Source organism: Helianthus annuus, chromosome 10 (assembly GCF_002127325.2).
Source record: "Helianthus annuus cultivar XRQ/B chromosome 10, HanXRQr2.0-SUNRISE, whole genome shotgun sequence".
Lineage (NCBI taxonomy): Eukaryota > Viridiplantae > Streptophyta > Magnoliopsida > Asterales > Asteraceae > Helianthus > Helianthus annuus.
In genome coordinates, this window is record NC_035442.2 from 10,198,632 (window position 1) to 10,220,298 (window position 21,667).

The 21,667-nt window shown below is 40.3% G+C and overlaps 1 protein-coding gene, 1 long non-coding RNA gene and 1 other non-coding gene across 4 annotated transcripts; all 3 read right to left on the minus strand.

Moving 5' to 3' along the window:
• Window positions 1-238: 238 nt before the first annotated feature.
• LOC110883971 (ras GTPase-activating protein-binding protein 1) lies at window positions 239-2,984 on the minus strand. The gene is made up of 5 exons (XM_022131635.2): window positions 2,831-2,984; window positions 2,595-2,729; window positions 1,437-1,674; window positions 787-1,342; window positions 239-480 (listed from the first exon to the last, which is right to left on the minus strand). Exons 1-4 carry the CDS (start codon window positions 2,867-2,869, stop codon window positions 798-800), a joined length of 957 nt encoding a protein of 318 aa, XP_021987327.1. The 5' UTR covers window positions 2,870-2,984; the 3' UTR covers window positions 239-480; window positions 787-797.
• Window positions 2,985-5,797: 2,813 nt separating this feature from the next.
• On the minus strand, window positions 5,798-9,308 carry LOC110883972. Of its 2 annotated transcripts, XR_002560831.2 has the most exons (6): window positions 8,780-9,307; window positions 7,810-8,025; window positions 7,344-7,625; window positions 7,157-7,271; window positions 6,712-7,083; window positions 5,798-6,099 (listed from the first exon to the last, which is right to left on the minus strand). It is a non-coding gene; the product is annotated as an uncharacterized LOC110883972 (long non-coding RNA). The 2 variants fall into 2 exon arrangements; XR_002560830.2 differs by having other exon boundaries at window positions 7,344-8,025; window positions 8,780-9,308.
• Window positions 9,309-19,860: 10,552 nt separating this feature from the next.
• LOC118483470 lies at window positions 19,861-19,967 on the minus strand. Its single transcript, XR_004870759.1, has one exon. It is a non-coding gene; the product is annotated as a small nucleolar RNA R71 (small nucleolar RNA).
• Between the last annotated feature and the right edge of the window lie 1,700 nt (window positions 19,968-21,667).

Here is a 21,667-nt window from a genome sequence, read left to right on the forward strand (position 1 = left end):
TGAGTCGGGTTAGGACTAGAATAAGTTTAGTATAAATAGATGGTTAAGGTCATTGTAATTAGTGTGCTCTCATTGATAAATTAATAAAAGAGTCGAACAAGTTTGTTCATATTGCGTGTTTGTTTATTCGATCAAGGGCCTGATTTCCAACAAATAAAACTTCCTCGATAAACTTAATCGACATTAAAACATGTAATTATATATGTTTTGGGAATGCATCTAAAAACACACCGGCAAATGATCTAAAAACCACGAAGCATATATACATGCTCATGATAAAAACTATCCAACATTCCGTTTTTAAGTTTCAACACCATCATCGGCATCACATCACCGTCCTCAAAAGATACGAATTGATAAAAAAAACTATGCAAAAACTAAACGTAGAACGACTACACTCTATAGTTAAACAAACTTGAAATCATCAAGCATGATCGCCACCTGCGCCTAGACTATCGATCTGCCTTCATTCTCTTCAAGCTACATAGCAAAATTGACAAATTCAGGTTCTAAGGTAAAATGTTCAAGCAAAAAGAGGCAATATTACATAGTTACTAAATAAAATATGGTAAAAGATATTAGTTAACAAAATGCTACTAATTTGACATATAATTTTATGAAGCTAAAATGTCTATAAAATATATTTAGTCTTTCAAAATAATCTGCTGTACTACAATTTTTTTTTTAAATTTATTTGTGTACCTCACAAAAAAGTTGTTAAAATTTTCTACATATGTAAATATTAGTTGGAAAATAGGTTTGGCCATTCTTAGTTCAACAGGATACCTTGGTTGATTTTATCCGCCAATGGACATGTCTCTTACGTCGAACGACATGAACCCCGAGACGATGACCGGGCATTGTAGCGTAACGACAAGAGGGGCCTCCTGGAAATCATTCGTTCGCAAGGTTGTTCCATCCATGATTTGCGAGGAGTGGTCTTGTCTCATAGGATGGTACGGTGAGAAAGTGTTTCGCCTGGACCTCCGAAACGACGCTGCTCTCCTTGAGCCCCTATTCCGCTTCCGCTTTTTGGGGCGCATAGCGCGTGCGGGCTTCTGTGTGTCAGCATCTTTCAGTAACGCGCACGCCTTCTCTCCCCTAACAAAACCTCTAACTTGATGTATCATGTCTTTGAATGTTTTTGGGTAGTTTTGTTTTAGATTCTTCACCAGTTGGTCGTTACGTACGCCATAAATAAAAGCCGATATCTTCATATCGTCGCTAGCTTGTGGGATCTGTGAGGATTCTTTGGTGAACCGGGACGTGAAGTCTTCAACGGTCTCACTGTCGTTTCTCTTGATATTAAAAATATCAGTGACGTCTTTTTCGTATATGACACCTAGAATTGAAGTCACAGTAATCAGTTTCTTAGTGTTTACGAATGTTTATAACTTAAAAAAGCTACTGTAAGAAGAAGAGACGAAGATGCATACCCGATAAGTCTTCCTCGCTAACATAGTGAAAAATATCATTCATAACAATAGCATGAGAAAACGGCTGAACAAGAGCAAGAGAAAACGTCTGAACAAACTTCCTCCGACCACTGAAGCTTTCCGATTTGACTGAACCAGACACCACCACAGTAATTCCTCCGCTCCATGATCCAACAGAGTTTACGGTCTTGATTTCAATCTCACTCAAGTGTAATGACTCAACAAGCGTTTGGATTTTCTGCGATACAAAAGAACCCGTTAATAAGATGATGCAGGACACAGACTCTGCTTACCATAAAGACTGAAAACATTGTTGAATACATCAAACAAGCAAATCTAGAGATTAACACCCTTCTTGGGCGTTTTTCACAAGAACGCCCACCAAGGGGTGTTCAAAACCGGATATCCGAAATTTTCGGATACCTCATTTCACTATCTGTGAATCAGTATCCGAAATTTCGGATATCCAATCAGAAAATGAATCGATATCCGAATATCCAGACATCCAGTTATTTATTATATTTTTTATTTTTTAAACTGGATATTTTAAGATATTTTTGGATATCAAAAAAAAGTTAAAAATATTTTCAGATATTTCGAATATCCAAAATTTTTTAAAATCACTATAAACACCCCAAAACCGACAATTGTGGATACTATTACAAAACTTAAACAAAGTCATCATAATTTTTTTTGAACGGCAAGGAACGACGTGACAACCACCGTGACACCGGGCGCTGTGGCCAAGATCGACTACTCGACCGCCGCCAGCCCCTTGGCTCTCCCTAGATGGGCGGAAACCCGACCTCGACCCGCCCAAAGGCACGACAGTGGAATAATCGGTAAAACCTCGCCTCCCATCCAAGTCAAACCGGCGCCACCCGTATTCGCTCTTCACCTGGATGCCGCAGAAAATAACGAGGGGAGCGGGAATCGAACCTGGGTCACAAGAAACACCAATTCTTTCCCCCAAAACCACTCCACCACTACTTCATTGGCAAAGTCATGATAAATTTGCCGTTCAAAAAATAAATAAATAAATACTTTTATCTCCATAATCAGCTTGTTTAGTTGTTTTGTTAAACCATAATCATCATAAGTTAAACCAAATAAATAGGACCTTCAAATCAGTTTATAAAAAAACGAAATAAAACTGACAGATATATCCGATGCGGACTGAGTAGACTCGCCATCAACTCGGATGATGGTACTAGAAGCGGTGTAAAACCGGTGAGCAAGTTCCGGCTGACGCTGAAGCACCTCATAGTAATGCTGCACAAACTTCGATCCAACCTAACAAAATCAAACAAAAAAAAGTAAGTTCGAACATGATATGTTGTGAATCAATCGTACAATGTTTTAGAGATTAAACGAAGGAGCAGAAAAACAAATACCTTTGAGATGGTGATCGAAGATGAGTATGAACTCGCCATTACCCACAACCCGATTAAAACCCTAATTTGTTTTAAACCCACAAAGAAGAACGAAGGGATATAGAGTGTGCTATACGAATACTGTTAGTACTGATAAAAGCTGAATGAGGTGGATGATCATGGTGAAGGGATATTATTTTCTGGTCCCTGTACTTTGAGGTTTTGCTAGTATGGTATTCAATGTTTGGGAAAAGGCTAAAATGGTCCTTCGAACTTTTGTCTTTTTTCGAACTTTTGTCTCACTTGTCAAAAACAGATGTATATGTTATATGGGTTTTATGTACATTTAAAATAATAATGTAATGGTAAGGGACTTATTTTCTACGGATCTAAGAAATTGGGCGAAACGGATGAATGAGATATAAGTATAAATTATTACACCAACACTAAAATAATTATCGAATGTCAGGGGGGCTGGGGCTTATCTCGGCCACGGATGTCTTCATTTACGGTTTTGTTGCCTCGCGAGCTCAATCGTGGGGGCTCCAAGATCACATCTTGCGCGAGAGTGGGGTTGTTGGGATGGATGGGGATTATGACATGGCTCTGGGGGGGGTTGCATAGACACCTCCCGGATTTGGATATTGGCGGTTTCGCTAACAGGGACACCGCCCTCCGAAGACCCAGAAGACTTTGGCGAGTGCTCTGTTTTGTCGTATCGCTCAGAATATTGGATCAGATTTCTGTACGACCCCTCGTCAGAACGCCGTCCTAGAATGTTTGCGGGGCCCCCACGCCCAAGATTTTCTATCGGTCATCCCCATCGAGGGCTTAGGCCAAAAGATGTCAGCCGTTGAATACCGTGCTATCTTAAAATATCGGCTCATGATTCCTATGTTCCCTGATGATGAGCAATGCCCGATTTGCCGGAAAGCTTGCTTAGACCAATTTGGGGAGCATGCTCTGCACTGTAAAGAACTGCCAGGTTTTAAGTATAGGCACGACTGGGTGCGGGATGTCTTGGGGGACATCCTCAAACGGGCGGGGATCTCGGTGAAGAAAGAAGCCCCCGTAAACTTTTTGACAGATCCAAGGGAAGGAAGATCCACATTGCGCCCTGCGGACGTGTTAGTTTTCGGGTGGGATGCAGGTAAACACGCGTGTGTCGATCTTACCGGGGTTTCCCCCCTTGTAGGCTTACGGGATACAGGTTTTGTCCCTGGTCAGGCAATTGCAAAGGCGGCAGCGAAGAAAATGGACAAACATGCAAAAGCCTGCGAGGATAATCAACATTCGTTTATCCCTTTTGCCTTTGATACCTTTGGCTCGCTAGCCCCAGAAGCCATCAGATTTCTTGAACGGGTCCAACGGGTTGTTCACAGCAACATTTCGTCTCCTAGAGATCGGGGTTTCGTTTTTACTAGGTTAGGTTTCGCTATTCAAAAAGGGGTAGCGGCGCAGCTTGTTGCCCGCTTACCGGCTATTTTGGTGTAATTGTCCTTAAAGTTGATATATAAATCTAGGATTTATTTAAAAAAAAAATTATCGAAAAACAATTATCCAAACTTTGAATCATATTGACGTTTCTGTCATTGTTTATTTGGTCCAATAGGGAGAGAGGAGACTCGAGATACATTGATTGCTGTTTGAAAATGGTTGTCAAACAATTAATGATTAGAGTATGTGTACTGGGGCTCCATATAACGCCATTTTCTCTCATAACGCCCTCATAACGCCCCCAACACCACTACGGGCGGTGTTATGAGGCAAAAAAAACTGGGCAACGCTATGGATATCGTGGCGTTGTGGAGGGAGCTTTCAAACCTTGGACCAATCAAAAAAAGGTTATTGTTTTTATAATTAATTAATAATATTGAAATTATTAAATAGGTAATGATGGGTAGGGGCTTTATGACTACGGGCTCTAGTGATATAACGCCCCATAAAGCCCCCGTGTGACGTGGCACGACACTTGTCGTATAACGCCCCACAAGGGGCTTTATGACTACACATGGCCTTATAAGGTTGCGGGGAGTGGGGGCGTTTGTTGGCAGCGGGGGATGCCCTTCAATGTCAGTTGTTCTACCCTGGGTTGCGTTGGTATGGCGTTGCTTCTTTGGCGTGGGTATTCAGTCTGGCGTGGGGCGGGGGCAGGGTGACTTGCCTGGCTTTGGTTGGCTGGTTTAATATGGCTAGCTTTAGTTGACTATTTTAATTAAAAAAATCACATGGCTGGCCACACCAAACTAAGCCATGCCACGCCACACCCCTTATTTTTCACCATAAGCTTGTGGATCCCACACTCACCACGTGTCGAGCAACACCCCCAACTCAAACTCCTCCACTCCCCGTAACCTAATATTATAGTTTTTTTTGTAACAAGTTAATAACTTGAAATAAGTAAAACACATCAAATACCTTCTTACTTGGTTTTCTTTATACAACATACTAGGTTATATACCCGTGAGCTTCACGGGTTATGGGTTGTGTTAAAAAAAAATTTATATCTATAAAAGTATTTTTTTTGTATGATTTATAACCTGATATCTCTTCGTGCTAATACCTATGTTTGGCAAACCTTACCAAGAAAAAAAAACAGAAATTGAATTACTTAGGGCATTTACTTCACTTCAATATGGCAATAAGTAATAGAAATTGCAATACTATTAATTCTCTACAAAATACCTATTTGATTTCAGATGGACACGGATCTGAATGAATATGGAGCTGACCTTTTGATTCGGATCATCCAACTTCCCGGGTAGTTTTATTTTATTACTTATTAAAAATTTATACTTTTTAAAAAATATAACATATTAATAGGTTATCACCCGTGAATACCCACGGGTTTTGAAATTTAAATTTTATGAAACACAATTGTATATATATTTTTAAAAAATGAATAATGCGTGATGACTAAGGTATATTAATTAAACATTAAGAACGTCTTCAAAATTAAAAATAGTTATCAACTATAAGAGAAAGAACAAAGTTGATCATATTCGTTAACATGATCATCAAAAGAATCTTAAAAAACTGAACCCCAACTTCTTGCTTAACATATGCAATGAAGGAAGTTGAAATTTCAATGGTCCAAAAATACAATACAATACTACCAATTGGCCGCCTAAGCATTTCTGCCTCCTAATATCTTTGGAAATGTTTAACCAAGTGTTCCTCCAATAGTGTTATTCATAGATGCATAAATAATATATAGGACTGGTTGACTTTTTCAACCATCATACTTGACTTTACAATGCAAACATACCATCAATCTTGTGTAATGCAAACTGCAAAATTAAAAAAAGGGCAAAAGTTAGTTATTCTAAACAAAGGTGCAAGAATGATGGTTTCTATTTGGGAAAACTGAATGTAAAAAGTATACTTTCAGTCAATTTTGTTAATGAAAATGCTCCCAGTATAGGCTTTTAAGGAACTATGCTATACGGCTATACCTCATAACGGGGTACTTCTTTGATTATATATTAATAACATATATTCTACAACCTACATTGTCTATAATATAAACTAACTGATACTAATAGTAAGATCCTTGTACGTGAGACATTTTTATTTTGCATCAGCGTTTTGGAATTTTCACAATGGTGGCTAATTTGCAACAAAAAACCCAATATGTTGATGCAAAAGGTTGGTAAATTAAAGGGAAACTATTTATAAAGAAAATCTAGCATGGTGGCGAAAAATATTTATAAAACATAATATGCTGATGCAAAAGTTTGGTATTTTCTATTATGCAAAAACTATGGTAGGTGAATACCACAGTGCTAGCAGCTAATGTTACGGTCCAACCAACCTAGTGGACAAAAATATCTAAAAATTACAACCTTCATGATTTGCATCTGACACGATTCAAGGTAGTGACTAAGAGAACCATTGCGTACCTTTCATCCATCACTATCAAGTATTTGGGATGTTGTGTCTGGAATGTGATATTGAATCCAAACCATGTAGTAGTTACTCGGTTGTTTCCTTTCCATATACGTCTAAATCCAAACCATGTTGTAGTTACTTTGCATGGGTTCGCGCGCGACCCACATATATATTAAAAAGATATACAAAAAGTTAATATATATTAAAACTCAAAAAATATACAAAAAAATTCATAAATCTCGTAATATCTCCTTGTAAACATCTTTACGTGCTCTCCACAAAATCCAGCAAGTAGAATAAAAGATAGATATCATCATTTTCCCTCGTGTCTTATTTCCACCTATTTTCCTTCTTGTCTAATTTCCACCAAGGCCCATGACCAACTGCAATAAGTAATAAAAATCAAAAGTGGTGAAAGGAGAATTCTAGATATTGAATAAAGATACTTTAACATACTTGGTTATTGGAAACAGAGCTATTGTTATGATTGAATCGATCATCCAATCTAAAATAAATGTTGTAGGTATCAAGCTAGGAATTAGCCCCCGGTCCTCCTATCTTGAAAAGAAACCTGTAAAAAAACAAACAATATAAAAAAACTTGCAGAAATGAAGTGGTTCAAGCCAATTAATAAAAAAAGAACCTGCTTGAATCGTGAATCGATTTCAATTGGAAGCTATGACTTGAGTTTGTGAGACAGATTGGTAGAATGGTAACACCAATTGAACGGAATGACACTATCCGGTAGAATGGTAGTTCTTTTTGTAAGACAACCCCGATTGAAAAACCCGTCCATAACGCCTCTTCGTATCCTTTACTAATTCAACTCTTTCTTAGTCATCGCATGATTGTCGCTCAAATACCAAGTGAAAAAGGGAAACTGCCAAATACAAGCCTAGTTCCCTCATAGATCAAGTTTTGTAATCTAGGAAAGTAATGCGCCAAAGTAAAGTATAGATAGTCATAGTTAAAACCATAAACTTGTATGTTGTCTAATCTAAGGTTCTTATTAATGTATATACCCGAACTTCACAAAAAATGCAAATCACATTTAAAAGCTTGTAAAAGTCTATACCAACTCAAACTAATATACAAATGAATGCGTATACCTTTGGGATTCGTTTTAGGCATTCTCTCCAAAGCTTCCAAAATGTTGATTCTTAAGAAACCTCTTCTTAACAAAATCAAACTTTTCCCGAGATTTAGCTACCTCATCGTTAGAATCCAACCAACCTACCTCACACATGTTTTCTTCTTCAACAATTTTCCTACATTTTGATCAGAAAACATTCTTGCCTTTTATCCATAAAATCCACTCTCGGAACCTAAATTCCAAACAGAATACAATAAGTTCCCGTCACAAAAAAATTTGTAATTCCTGAAGTAAAAAATTTAACCCACTGCAAACCAGATCCATGTAGATTCAATCATAAGACCTCTTAATTATCTTAATTGTACATACATATTCTAAGACTCTAAGCAAGTTAATGATAACATTTTCATCAAAAATAATACAAAAGCAGTGATTCCCCTACTTTAAAAATCATGAGCCAATATCTCCTATAAAACTTCACAAATCAAAACCACATAAATAGATATAAAGCATTCAATTACAAGATAAACAAACCTTCTCACGTACGCTTCCAACGAATGAATACTACTAATAATTGAAGGCAACCATTATTAGGCTTTTTTAAAGGGTTTAAAAATAGCGATTTCGTGCACAAAAGTTCACCAGGTTTAAAGTCTAGGATATACGAGGGGCAAACTCTTGAATCCGCACAAGAAATCACCAAGAACTGTTTTTACAATCGTTAGTAAGCATAACAGTTACAACAACCTTGAATAACTAAGTCATGATAATAAATGATTAGAAAACACCTTTGGGGCTTGTGCTTGAGCAAGTTCTTGATAGTACTCTAGGGTTTCCCGGTTCGACAAAAAAACAATAACCAGCCAAAAAAAGCTCACTTAAACATATCATCAAACAGCTTATCTGCATTACTACACAGTACTCGTAAACGCACACCACACCAACAAAGAACAAAATAAAAAGGGTATGTTAAACAGAGAAATTACAGTTGATGTTGAAGCAGACGATCTAGCCAACTCTGCTTTGTAAATACCAGAAGATCCGAGAAATAATTGGGCGACAATTACGTTGAAGAAGAGAAATTGTCGTGGCTTCTGAATTGGCTTTTATAGAACATAAAACCCAAATCGGCTTCTATCAATCTTAATCTGATCTTCACGGTCTCTATTGTACCTCTCTACATCCTAATCTCTCGATTTTTTTATGTTTTTTGAAGACGGATTTTCCACATCACGTAACTTCCATGACGGTTCAGGTGAGTTGCGACCAAAAATTAAACGGGGTTAGATACTTCATTTGCCAATTACTTTGGAAATCATCATCTTCCAATTGATCTTCGACACTTTCATGGAGGAGGTGTGTGAATTGGGAAGAGAGCAGATCCAGATTCAGAAACCCTTTGAGAAGGAGAATGAAGAAAGAGAAAAATGAGTTTGAAATTTGAAATGAGATTTGAGTGAAGAGGAAAGGGAAAGATGGGGATGGGGGCGTGTGTACTGCAGGGTGAAAAGGATGTTACAAGAGGTGGGTTTTTCTAAGAATTGACTTAGTGTTTTTATTAAACATAAAAATAAAAAATCTATTAAAATTACACATAGGATTTATTTAAAATGGATGTTTAGAATTATGACACGTGTCTTGCTAAACTTTTGCTTTATTATATAGGAAGATTTATAACGAAACCGAAGTTATGCGTGTGTATATATACAAATAGTATCTTTGTTGTAATATATTTAGAACCTCACCAATATTTATTTTTATAAATTTTGATCGTGACACATAAAACATATGCAGGCATCATTTCAGGAATATCATGGCTTTTTCTTTTTAGATTTTCTCATTTGGTTGTTGTACCGAGTGTCGATACCGTAGCAATATTGTTACGAAATAGACCTATACCGACAAAATTCCCGTCGCGAAGTACGGGGGAACTTTACTAGTTTGTAATAAAACACGTAAAAGTATTTTAGTTAGTTGTTCTCTATCATTTTTAGTTCTGTGATACATGTCTTATTCTTTGAAATGAACGGTTTTGTGTATTCTTTTATTTTGGACGGTACTATGTGATAAACGTTGGACTTGTACCACGAATCATTACGGGTGCATTGTGTATGTCTAACACAAGTCAACTTAAATCTCCTTGGGGGTGCTTCGGTAGCTGAATCCTCTTTTAGAGTCTTCTTATTCATCTCTTTGGTCAAATGGTCTTAATATGAATCCTTATGGGTGCATTGTCTATGTCAAAACAAGTCAACTTAACTATCCAAGTAGGTGTTTTGGTAGTAAATCCTCTTTTAGAATCTTCTTATTCATCACTTTGGTCAAATGGTCATTATCTGTGAGTGTAACGGCACAAAAGCCAAATTGTATAGATATGAAAGTGCATTATTTTAAGCAACACACCATGTACAAAGACAAATAATCTCTAACAAGTATAACAAATAGCAATCATTAGCATTGCAACAAGAAAGTATTAGCCGAAAAAACGCATGCCTATAACTAACAATGCAATGTGCATCACCAGTAAATGTGATAAATTAAGGTGCTGTTTGTTTTTTGGCCAGAAGTACTTCTAGCCACTTATGTCTGCGCGATGCAGACGCGCGCAGACGTTTGATGTCTGCAGCTTGTTTGTTTTCTCGCAGACCTTTCATTAAAAAAGGTCTGCGAGACCTCTTCTTGAAGCAGACATGGACCCAAGTCTTCTCCTCGCAGACGTTTACCTCTTCTTGGCACCACCTCCACCTCCGACACCACTGCTCCGCCACCACCTCCACTCCGCCACCACCTCCACCTCCGACACCCCTGCTCCGCCATCACCTCCACCTCCGACACCCCTGCTCCGCCACCACCTCCACCTCCGACACCCCTGCTCCGACACCATCATCGTCATCATCTGTTATCATCATCATCATCGACCACCACATCCCTGCCACCACCACCACATCCCTGCCCAAAAACCCCATATCGAACCAAAACCCTAAATCGAACAAACCCCCAAATCGAGAGAGTGGGAGAGATACCGACATACCGTAGAGAGAGAGAGAGATCGGTGGTGGTGGTGCTACCAGATCGGAGATCGGTGGTGGTGCTTGAACCGAAACCCTAAATCGAAAAAAACCCCAAATCGATGAGAGAGAGAGATCGAGGGAGGAGACCATCATCATCATCGGTGGAGGAGATCGGTGGTGGTGCTTGAACAGCATGAGACCATCATCATCATCATCGGAGATCGGTGGTGACGGTGGTGACGGTGGTGATGAAGGCAGAGAGAGAGAGATCAAGGGGGGAGAGTGTGACGGGGGTGGGTGGTTGCGACGGGGGAGGTTTGTGGTGACGGTGGTGACGGCGGTGCTTGGTGGTGGTGATGAAGGCAGAGAGGAGAGAGATCGAGGTTTGTGTGTGAAAGTGTGTAGTGTGTGTCTGAGAAGATGTTTTATAAAATAAAAAAAAACAAACCCTCTTTTCCTTGCAGCTGCAGACATTTGGTCCACCTCTTCTCCTGCAGATGCCTGCAGATGTGGTCCGCAGACTGCAGACCTTTTCCCACAGAAAAAACAAACAGCACCTAAGTGAGTGGGACGAATAACATGTTAAGACGAAACTTTTATATAACGCCGGTTGGAATGTTGGATTGATCCAGTTGATTTTGTCTGATTTTTTTTAAATTGCATAATAAATATACTTTTGTTAAAAAAAATATAATATATGACTAAAACAGTCGAGTATTTGTCATCGATTTATATCTTTATCGAAAACTTAAATGATGAGAAGCTGATACAAGAGTTGGTGGATTCTCATATTGAAGACTCAAAAACCAGTCAGTCCGACCTGGCTAGAGCTATGACTTCAGATGGCCAAGCAATGAACCTGCAAGATCACAAGGAAACGAGCACGCCGTTAGCCTCGTCACAGGGAGGGGGGCCTCTCTGTGACCAAGCTCGGGCGTGAGAATAAGTATTTGTGAGGAGAAAGTAGGTCAGGGAGAGAGAGAGGAGAGTTTAGAGAGAGAGAATAGCAGTTACCAGTTTTGGTGATTTAAGTATGGTATTTATAGACTTTGGGTGTGCTGACGTGGAAAGTTAGTTAGGGTCGGACCAGTCATTGTCATGGCGGTTATGCTTATGGGCCCCAGTTTGTTATGGCGTATCACTATATTCGTCCGCTCCGTTTGTGGCTAGGGATTGGTCCGACCTTGAGTACTATGACTCGATTCTATGTCTGACGTCGATTCGGTCCGACCAAGGACGTATCCTCATCAAGTCCCCCTAGTTCGTAGTGTTTGTTTAGCAAAAACTTCGAACTATTTGTCGGAGTGTTTTGAGATCCGGGGTTTCCGTTGACGGTTTTTATTGATTTTCAAAATTTGAAATTTGGCGGTGACCTTGGTCTCGTGACCGTCGGTTAACTTTAGCTTTTCCTTTTTGAAGTGACGCTTGATGTGCGTCAGTTGTCGTGACGTGTCATTTTTCTATTGGTTCTTTTTGAGGCGGTGCTATTTCCCCTATAAAAAGACGAAAAAGCGATTTTTTGTTTTCACTTTTTTACTTCGTCTTCCTCATTTTACCTTCTTCTTCTCTGAGGCGAATTGATTCGTTCAAACAGGTCAGTGCCCTTCTTCTTTTTTATTATGGCGAACAAAAGCAACTTATCTGGTTGCTTTAATATTTTGACGCAGAAAGGTTTAGATTGGTACATAGATAGCTATGCAATTCCTGCTTCGTTGCACCCTGTTCTTCCCAAAAAGAACACGCCTATCTATCCCTTCGTTCCGGGGAAAATAGGAATTTATACTCGCCTTTTCGACTACTGCAACTATCGTCTTCCTTTGACGAAGTTCTTGGTCGGAGTTCTGCTGTTCCATGAGGTTCACCTAACTCAGATGAACCCTTTTGGCCTTGCCAAGGTGTGTCATTTTGAGTTGGCTTGTCGTGGCTTGGGGTCCGACCGGATTTGGATGTGTTCCGGGCTTTTTACAAGTTGAATCGGTCCGGCAACTGGTATACTTTCGAAGTTAGAAACAAGAATTCTTGTTGTTATACATGGATCACTACAAGTATTAAGGACTGGAAGGATCACTTTTTCTTGGTTGATGACCGATGCGTTCCGGAGTTTATGACATGGAGGTTAAAGAAGTCGAAGCTCCCGCCTCCTCTTCCTGAAGACTTCGAATATAATACAAAATTATATGCGGATTTGATCAAGGAGGCCGGACGCATACAAAAATATCCAGAACACATCCTTGTCATGGGGCGGGTTAGCACGATTTGGTCCGAACCGGAGTGGTATCCTACCCTCAAATGGAATAAAGAGGGTCAGTTGTGCGGTGTTTTTCGTATTTATGTTGATTGTTTTATTTTCTTCTTCATTTGATATTCTGTTGGGTCGTAGATGTTATTTACCGTTTATCTTTTTGTGTAGCTATGGGCTTAAAAGAGGCTTTGCGGTTAAAGTCTTTTGATTCGAATGAGCTTGACATTCGGGCCACCAAGACTCCGAAAGGTGATCCTCCGTATTTGTACCTTGTGAATGAGAATCTTTATCAGATTCGTGAGCCCGAAGCTCCTGGTGATCAAGGTGGTTCGGCGGTTCAGGGTGGTTCGGGTTCTGCCCCCGTGGCAAGGGTGCTGAATGTTGCTCCGGTTCAGGCGGCGGTTATGGTTGATGATGCTAAGGGTCGTAAAACCAGCGCAATAGGGACGAAAGGATCTGGTTCCAAATTTGTGATCGAGGACGAGGGGGTCCACCTTTCTGTTGAGGACGCCGAAACGCGTGCTAGTGGTGAAAAGGGAGGTGATGAAGACGAGGAGGATGAAGGGGGTGAGAAAGAACAGCCTCAGATTAGCTTAAAAAGAAAACGGGCTGTTTCGACTAAAGCTGACCCGAAGCTCAAGCAAGTGAAGAGGAAGAAGGCAGAATTCAAGACTATCACGCTCGACGATGACGACCAAGTTACCGAGTTTTCTACTGCCGGAGGCATACTGGAGAATTTAGATGCCCATCTCCATGGGGGCCGCACTCCGAGGGATCATCTGCTAAAAACTCCGTTGAGTCCGCTATCTTTCGGATGAGGGGGCGTTAAGGTTGTTACTGATATCCGCACGTCCGATCCCAAAAAGACCGAACCTTCTTCTTCGGGTAAGTTCACCACGGGGGTTGCATCTAATGTATCTAGGCCGAGCGCTTCGCCAATTGATGGTTGGGACAGTGCCTCTTCCTCTCCTTTATGGTATGATACTGAAGTTATCTTCTTATCCCGGGAGTTAGGTTCGGGTGGCATGGAAGACATGGATTCGGCTCGTGCGTTGGAAAAATATGTACCGGAGTGGTCATTGGCGAACAAAGACAGGATTGTGGACGCTCTTTCAGCCAAGATGGCTTTATTTCATTTGGGAACCCCTGCCGAACATTCTTACTACCGAAAAATGAGCAGGCCGGAGCTTGGGAATGCCCTGATGTTGAATCAAGCTCAATCGAATTCTCTAGTGGTAGAGACGTATAAACGCTGGGTTGAATCGGAGTCGTCGTGCCACAAACTTAAGCGTGAAATTGCTAATCTGAAGGGCGAAGGTGATGTCCGATCGAAGACGAAACAAGAGCTGGCTTCCCTCCTGTAACACCTCAAAAATTTACGTCCAATAATGCATTGACACGTGTCATAGACTTTGCATATGCGAAAACATACTTTAGAGGGACTAAAGTTGACAAACAGTGAAAACTATGGCACGTAAGGGTCCAAAGTGTCAACAATGGATAAATAGACTCCATAATAACCCTACATAATGTTTATAACCCTAAACGGATGGATCATGGATCATACGAAGCGGAAATTGCACGAAAGTGAGGAATTACAAACTATAGGGGCTAAAAGTGTCAACATGTTGAATTTATACATCTGAGTGATCTTTTGGCAGACCCGAAGCCTTGTAATGCTAAAATATACTCACTAGAATATGTGGTAAAAATTTCATGAAGTTTCGTTATCGTATGAGAAAGTTATGGCCAAAACCGTACTTGAGGGGTTAAAAGCGTCAACGTCGAATTTCATGACTTTTCGGGTGAGCGCAAAGTTAACCGAGGACATTACCATGTTGGTAAAAGTCCCAAGGTTCTTAAAAACCAAATTTGAGGGTTTACGAGTCAAGATATATAGCCAAAACCTCACGTGCGAAGACAGGGACCAAAACTGCAACTTTGAATCAAAGTTTGGGAGCTGCAGACCCAGGCGGCCCGCCTGGGCAGCCTAATGCGGGTCGCGACCCATGCCCAGGTGCAGCAATTCGCGATCAGGGGCTGTTTAGTCCGAATTTTGAGTGCTTGACAGCTTTCTCCACCTCTAAAACTCACCAATGGATGGCCATGCATGTCTAGGACACCTGTTGCACTCTTGTAACACCTGAATTCCCCATTTAATCAGATCATTTCTTCACAATTGAGGGACTTGTGTTAGTAACAAGAACACTCACAACTTCAAGAATTCACAAGGCTTCTCCAGGGACTTTCTGATCATCAAGGCAGCCTCATAGGGATTCCTAAGCTTCATTAGGACCTTTGTAAGCATTCATATCATTCTCTAATTCGTTCTAGCTTTGATTATTAGCCAAAAGTTAAACCATTGTTCATATAGTTTGACTTTTCGATTAAACGAGTTTGGCTCTGTCATTTCTCAAATTGAAACCACTTATAAGTTGGTATTTATGTGGGAAACAAACCCTCAAAAGGGTATTCTCTGATTCCCACTCTAAGCATGCTATTTGTCGAGTCAAAGATGTTCTTAAAAAGTCAACAGAAATCGCTTTTGCGAAATATAGCATAAATGGTAATGTAGATGACATGCAATCAGTTTGATCATCAAAAATAAATTATAATGAATATAAGAATGTGTTTTATCATAATCAACTCGACAATCTTTAGTATAAACTCGGATCGGAACCGAAAGTCTTATAAAACGACTTTTTCGTTGACTCTCGATTCGGATCCATGCATGCATGTTTGAGATCTGCATTAGAGTTTATTTTTTTTGACCATTTTTATTTAAGGTTAACTCTCTGGAATTTTTACAACTTGAGTCTATGATTAACCGATTCATATGCATGTTTCCGATTTATGCTTAAAGTTGACTATTTTGCCCTTTTTGATATAAAACGTGATTTTTGGAAAAGTGAAAGAGTAGAATTCTTTATTCCTGATTTATAAACTTGCACCGAAAATTTGAGACCAGTTGGAGGTCCAAATTTTGAGTTATGGCCGATATCGTAAAACTATAGCTTTATGTAAAATAAACGGCGCATTTAGCGTATAACCTATTTAAGGCCACTTTTTGATATAAAACTTTTTACCCACTGATGTTATATAATATTTTGGTATTTTTGATGATTTTTATTTAATTTTTGGCTGATCGTATCATAGGTCGCTAAGTTGATTCGGTTAATACCGGTTTTGACCGTTTAAGCCATAAAATGAGTTTTATAAATCCTTTTGACCCCAAACCTTTTTCTACTGATTTTATTTGTTAAATAAATTATTTTGAGCATTCTGGAAATATAAAAATCTCAGCTTTCTTTTGAAAACCCGGAAACGGCTCTAAATCGCCTTTCTAAGCGTTTTTAGCGCATGGTATGCGTTATACCCATATTAAACACATAAGATTCATACCTACTGATGTATTTAGCATATTTTCATATAATAACAGTAAGTATGAGATTTTGAACTCAGATTTCCAGTTTTGACATTTTTAGCCCTTGTGAAATTACCAAAATACCCCTACGGTGCATAGTTTGATTTTAAATGATAAGTTTCGTATATGGGTCATACCCTACTGTTATAATATGTCAAACTAAGTATATTTACTGTATAAATCAGACCCGTAACTTAGATTTCCAATTTAACTCTTTTATAATCTTTTAAATGACCAAAATGCCCTTATAAGGCATAAATTGAGTTTAAATTCATTCGGGGCATAATAGAACATAACTTGCTGATATTATATCATATTTAAAGCATATTATCTCAGGGAACTTGCATATGACTCTTTTACCTACCCGTAACGCCATTTTAGCGTTCGGTTCGGTTTATGTAACTAGTTTGCGTAAATTGACCGAAACGGGTCAAACATTATCATTTTTGTCTCAAAATCCAGAATGTATTTAGTATACCCATATTATACAAGTATTCAAACTTGTCAGGTCTAAATCACATTCTATCCGGTCTTCGCTTAATCGTGCGCTTGAACCGTATCGTCCTTAAAACTTACCGGTCAAGCTTAGGCTTAAATAAAAGACCCGTTAGGAATCTAATAGGTTATTATAAACCTTTGTTCCAGAATAGGAGGCCCAGTAAAAGCTACCTACACTTGCCAATTGTGATTCATACTTACTCAGGTAAATACATTTTGACTTATTTTCCCTATACGGGCTTGGGGTACGGTATATAGAATACCGCTTGATCGAGCGTACAAATCTTGCACCCTTGGGTATGTGATGTGTGTAAAATGCAACATATAAAACACATCAATTAAGGCATAAAACTAACCCTTTTTTAGTACTAATGTTGGAAAAAGAGTGTTTTTGTCTTCCTTTTTGTATTTTCAGGATGAAATGAGCTCAAAATCACAAAAGAAGCAAAAAGACAGCTAATTCTACCATAAATACAAGAAAAGGAACAAAAGTAGACTGCCCGGACCCTCAACGGCACCTCCCAAAGCAAAAAGGAAGAAACAGAGTCTGAACACGCCCCGTGTCCAGCGAACACGGGGGTGTGCCCAGGAAGCAGCAGAAAAGACAAACCAGTAGAAGCTTCCATTGCCCACCACGGGGCCGTGTCCAGCGAGCACGGGGGCGTGGTGAAAGTACAGCAGGCGCATTAATTGTAATTCGCAATTACAATTAATGAGGAGAGAGAGTGTCAGGCGGGCACGGGGCCGTGTCCAGCGGACACGGGGCCGTGTCCAGCCTTCTGTTCAGCCTATAAATAGAGGAGCTTGGCTTCATTCTCTCTCATCCCTTGGCACACCACCTCTCTCACACTTCATCCACCACCCACCACCACCATAACACCATCATCCACCACCATCATCCATTGTCCATCGTAGAGTGTGTGAGTCGTCTCGGGATCCAAGATTGATCGTAAGAGTTCTTGACAATCAAGGCCATGTTTGCCTAAGTCTCTTACATCACTTGGTGAAGACAAGTGTTTAGTATAATACTTTTTATTTTTAATCTTTTGCACTTTTTATTTGGTTTTGTATTAATGACTTTAATAACTAGTTACTTATGTTGAAGGTGATCTTTCCTTATCGTTTGTCCGTGGTGTCTTGGCATTATTTTACTGTCTATATAAAATAAAAGATTTTCACCATTCATATCTCCACGGTCTATATGGAGGTATGTTGGCTACCTGGTCGGGGGTTAAGGGAACGGTTTGGTAAGGGTCTTGCCCTTGTTCAGCGTTTAGAGGTCCTGCTTGGGACCTGGGTCAAATTTAGTAGGATCTCCTTCAATGCCCATAGGTATTGGATGGCGGGGATCCAAACTCTTTGACCCCCTCATAAGTTAACTACTATTAATACTATAACCCGGCTATTTAGGACTGTATCCCTGCTGACTCAGACTACTTAGCCGAGGGTAACGTCACCGCCAGAAGCGGGGCCTACCACAATTTGCATTAATAACTTAATTCATTATCTTTCAAAAATCCGACCCTTTAGGATTGTATCCTTGCTGACTCAAACTACTGGGTTGAGGGTAACGTCGCCTTCAAAAGAGGGGCCTACTACAATAACTAAGATAATCTCTTAAACAAGTGCAAAAGTGCGAAAATAATCAAAGGTTATACTAATACACGTGTCGGATCCAAGTGATTCATCTTGTCTATCTGTTTTATTTTTATTTTTATTTTCAGCATTTAGTTAGTTTTTATTTTTTCTTAGTTTAAAACATTTTTCTAACCTTTTTGATTTGATTAGACGTTGAGGATAAACCGGTATTAAAAGCTCTTGTGTCCTTGGACGACCTCGGTATCTTACCAACACTATACTACGTCCACGATGGGTGCACTTGCCCATATGTGTGTTTAGTGTTAGTGAATATCGTGTTTTATAAATTTAAAACTTGGCTAAAAGTGTAAAAAGGGCTTAAATATATATTAAAAACATATACACACTTCACGCACATCAAGTTTTTTGGTGCCGCTGCCGGGGACACAAGGATTTTAAGAAAGTTAGGAATCAACGGCCTAATCATATTTTTATTTTTCTTTAATTTTTTAGGATTTTTTCTTAGATTTTCAGCTTCTGCAGAGCTCAGCACGGGGCCGTGCCTGGTCGGACACGGGCCGTGCTCAGCAAAGTTACTGGCAGTTTTTGTTTTTCAAGTTACAGAAGGCTGACCACGGGGCCGTGCCGGTGCAACACGGGGCCGTGTCCAACTTCCAGTAACTGGGATCTGGAAAACAATCACTGTATTTCCGACCACGGGGCCGTGTTCGCTCAACACGGGGCCGTGGTGAACCTTCTGACCGACATTCTTTTTTGTTTTTATTGCAGGACTTGGAACCCGACACCATCCTCACGTAGTGTATGAGCTCCAGTTCCAATAAAGACATAAAAGAACCGCTAGAAGAACCCGAACGCTTTCTCAGCAAAAGGTTAAAAGCCAAAAACCAAGAGAAGGTTTCGGGTGATCCACCCCCAATGGCGGACCAACGTACCCTTATGGATTATCTACGGCCCACCGTAGGTAATCTAGGCGCCGCTATCAATGCTCTGAATGTCGAAGCCAATAACTTCGAACTTCGACCGCATTTGATACAAATGCTCCAAAACTCCGCAACCTTCCACGGGCTTGCGGACGAGGATCCTCATCTACATATAACTAATTTCTTAGAAATATGTGATACCTTTCGGATCAATGGAGCATCAAACGACGCCATACGCCTCCGTATGTTTCCGTTCTCACTAAAGGACCGAGCAAAAGCTTGGCTCAACACCCTCCCAGCTGGATCGGTAAACACCTGGGATGAACTAGCCCAAAAGTTTCTATATAAGTATTTCCCTCCTTCTAAAACTGCTAAATTAATGGCTGAAATTAACACATACTCACAAGAGGACGGGGAATCCTTATATGAAACATGGGAAAGGTTCAAGGAGCTATTACGCAAGTGTCCCCATCATGGCCTCGCAATACGGAAACAAGTATCCACTTTCTACAATGGATTGTTGCCACACACTAGGCAGACACTTGATTCTAGCTCCGGGGGACTTTTAGGTAATCGACGCCCACACGAAATATATAATCAGATTGAGGAAATTGCTCAAACCAATTTTCAATGGCACACTCCCCGGGGAAATAAGTCTATCGCCCCGGGCGCCCATAAGGTCGACGAAAGCACCTCTTTACAAGCCCAAATCGAGGTCCTTTCTTCAAAAATAAAAAAATTAGAAATGACAAAAACAGTCTCGGTTATGGCTTGTGAAGGGTGTGGTGGGTCACATGAAAATTGGAGTTGCATGAAAGAAACGGACGATCAACAAGAAATGGTAAACTACATTGATAATAGACCTAGGCCGTCGGGTCCTCCAACGGGAACTTACAACCAAGGATGGCGAAACCACCCAAACCTTGGTTGGAGGGAAACCGGCAATAGTAGTAACCAACAAACCCAACGAACAAACTTTCAGCAATCAAGAAATGAGTCACAAAATTTCACTCAACAACAAGGTGGACGAGAAAGGCTCGAAGATACTATATCTCGCCTCGTCTCCGACACTGAAAAGAAAAACTCGGAAAGATTTCTACAATTAGAATCTAATTTTAGGAATCAACAAGCTAGCATTCAAAACATAGAAAAACAAATAAATCAACTAGCACAAATTTTTTCCGAGAGACCTGAAGGCGCATTACCCAGCAATACCGAAACAAACCCAAAGGCGCAAGTTCACCTCATCACACTACGAAACCGCACCGTAGGGCCTGCAGAAGTACCTCCACCAACGGAAGAAACAATGCCAACACATCTGCAGGAAAAGAACTCTCCCCCATCACCAGAGCCTACCAAGGCTTCTCGAGTTCCGTACCCCGGTAGGTTAATTCGTCAAAAGACCAATGAGCAATTCGCAAAATTCGAAAGTCTGTTAAAACAATTGCATGTCAATATTCCTTTTATCGAAGTCCTAACCCAAATGCCCAAATACTCTAAATTTATGAGGGACTTCCTTACACATAAAAAGAAAATTGAAAATTTGCAATTAGTTAATTTAGGCGAAGAATGCTCTGCCCTCGTACTCAATAAACTACCCCAAAAGAAAATCGATCCCGGAAGTTTCACGATTCCATGTTCAATAGGGGAATCACCCGTTCGCAATGCCTTGGCCGACTTAGGGGCTAGCATTAACCTCATGCCCTCATCGATGTTCAAAAGGCTTGGCTTGGGAACCACGAGCCCTACAAAAATAAGCATACAACTCGCTGATCGATCAGTCAAGTTCCCACAAGGTGTCATCGAGAATGTCTTGGTAAGGGTAAGCAAATTCGTTTATCCCGTTGACTTTGTCATACTCGACATGGAGGAAGACACCGAGGTCCCCCTTATCCTAGGGAGACCCTTCCTTGCCACAGCACAAGCAGTGGTAGACATGAATGAAGGGACACTGACTTTGAGGTATGGGGACGATGAGGTGAAGTTCGGAGTTGGGAAGAAAATAGAGGACGACGACCCAGTCAATTACATGAAGGTTATTGATTCAAGCTTGGATGCCGCTCTCCGACGGTGTAACTTGGGAAGCAAGGCACTCCACTCAGAAGATATATAACCAGGAATCGGGTCTAGCCAAGGACCCTTATAAACGTGGCGCACCACGGAGGCATTCCGCGGATCTA

Bases quoted from the DNA above. Each gene is read 5' to 3' on its own strand.
- LOC110883971 (XM_022131635.2), bottom strand. From the start codon at position 2,869: ATGGCGAGTTCATACTCATCTTCGATCACCATCTCAAAG. The intron at 2,730-2,830 runs GTATTTGTTTTT...TGATTTTGTTAG, and splicing joins CTTCGATCACCATCTCAAAG to GTTGGATCGAAGTTTGTGCA. The intron at 1,343-1,436 runs GTATGCATCTTC...CTTCAATTCTAG, and splicing joins TAGCGAGGAAGACTTATCGG to GTGTCATATACGAAAAAGAC.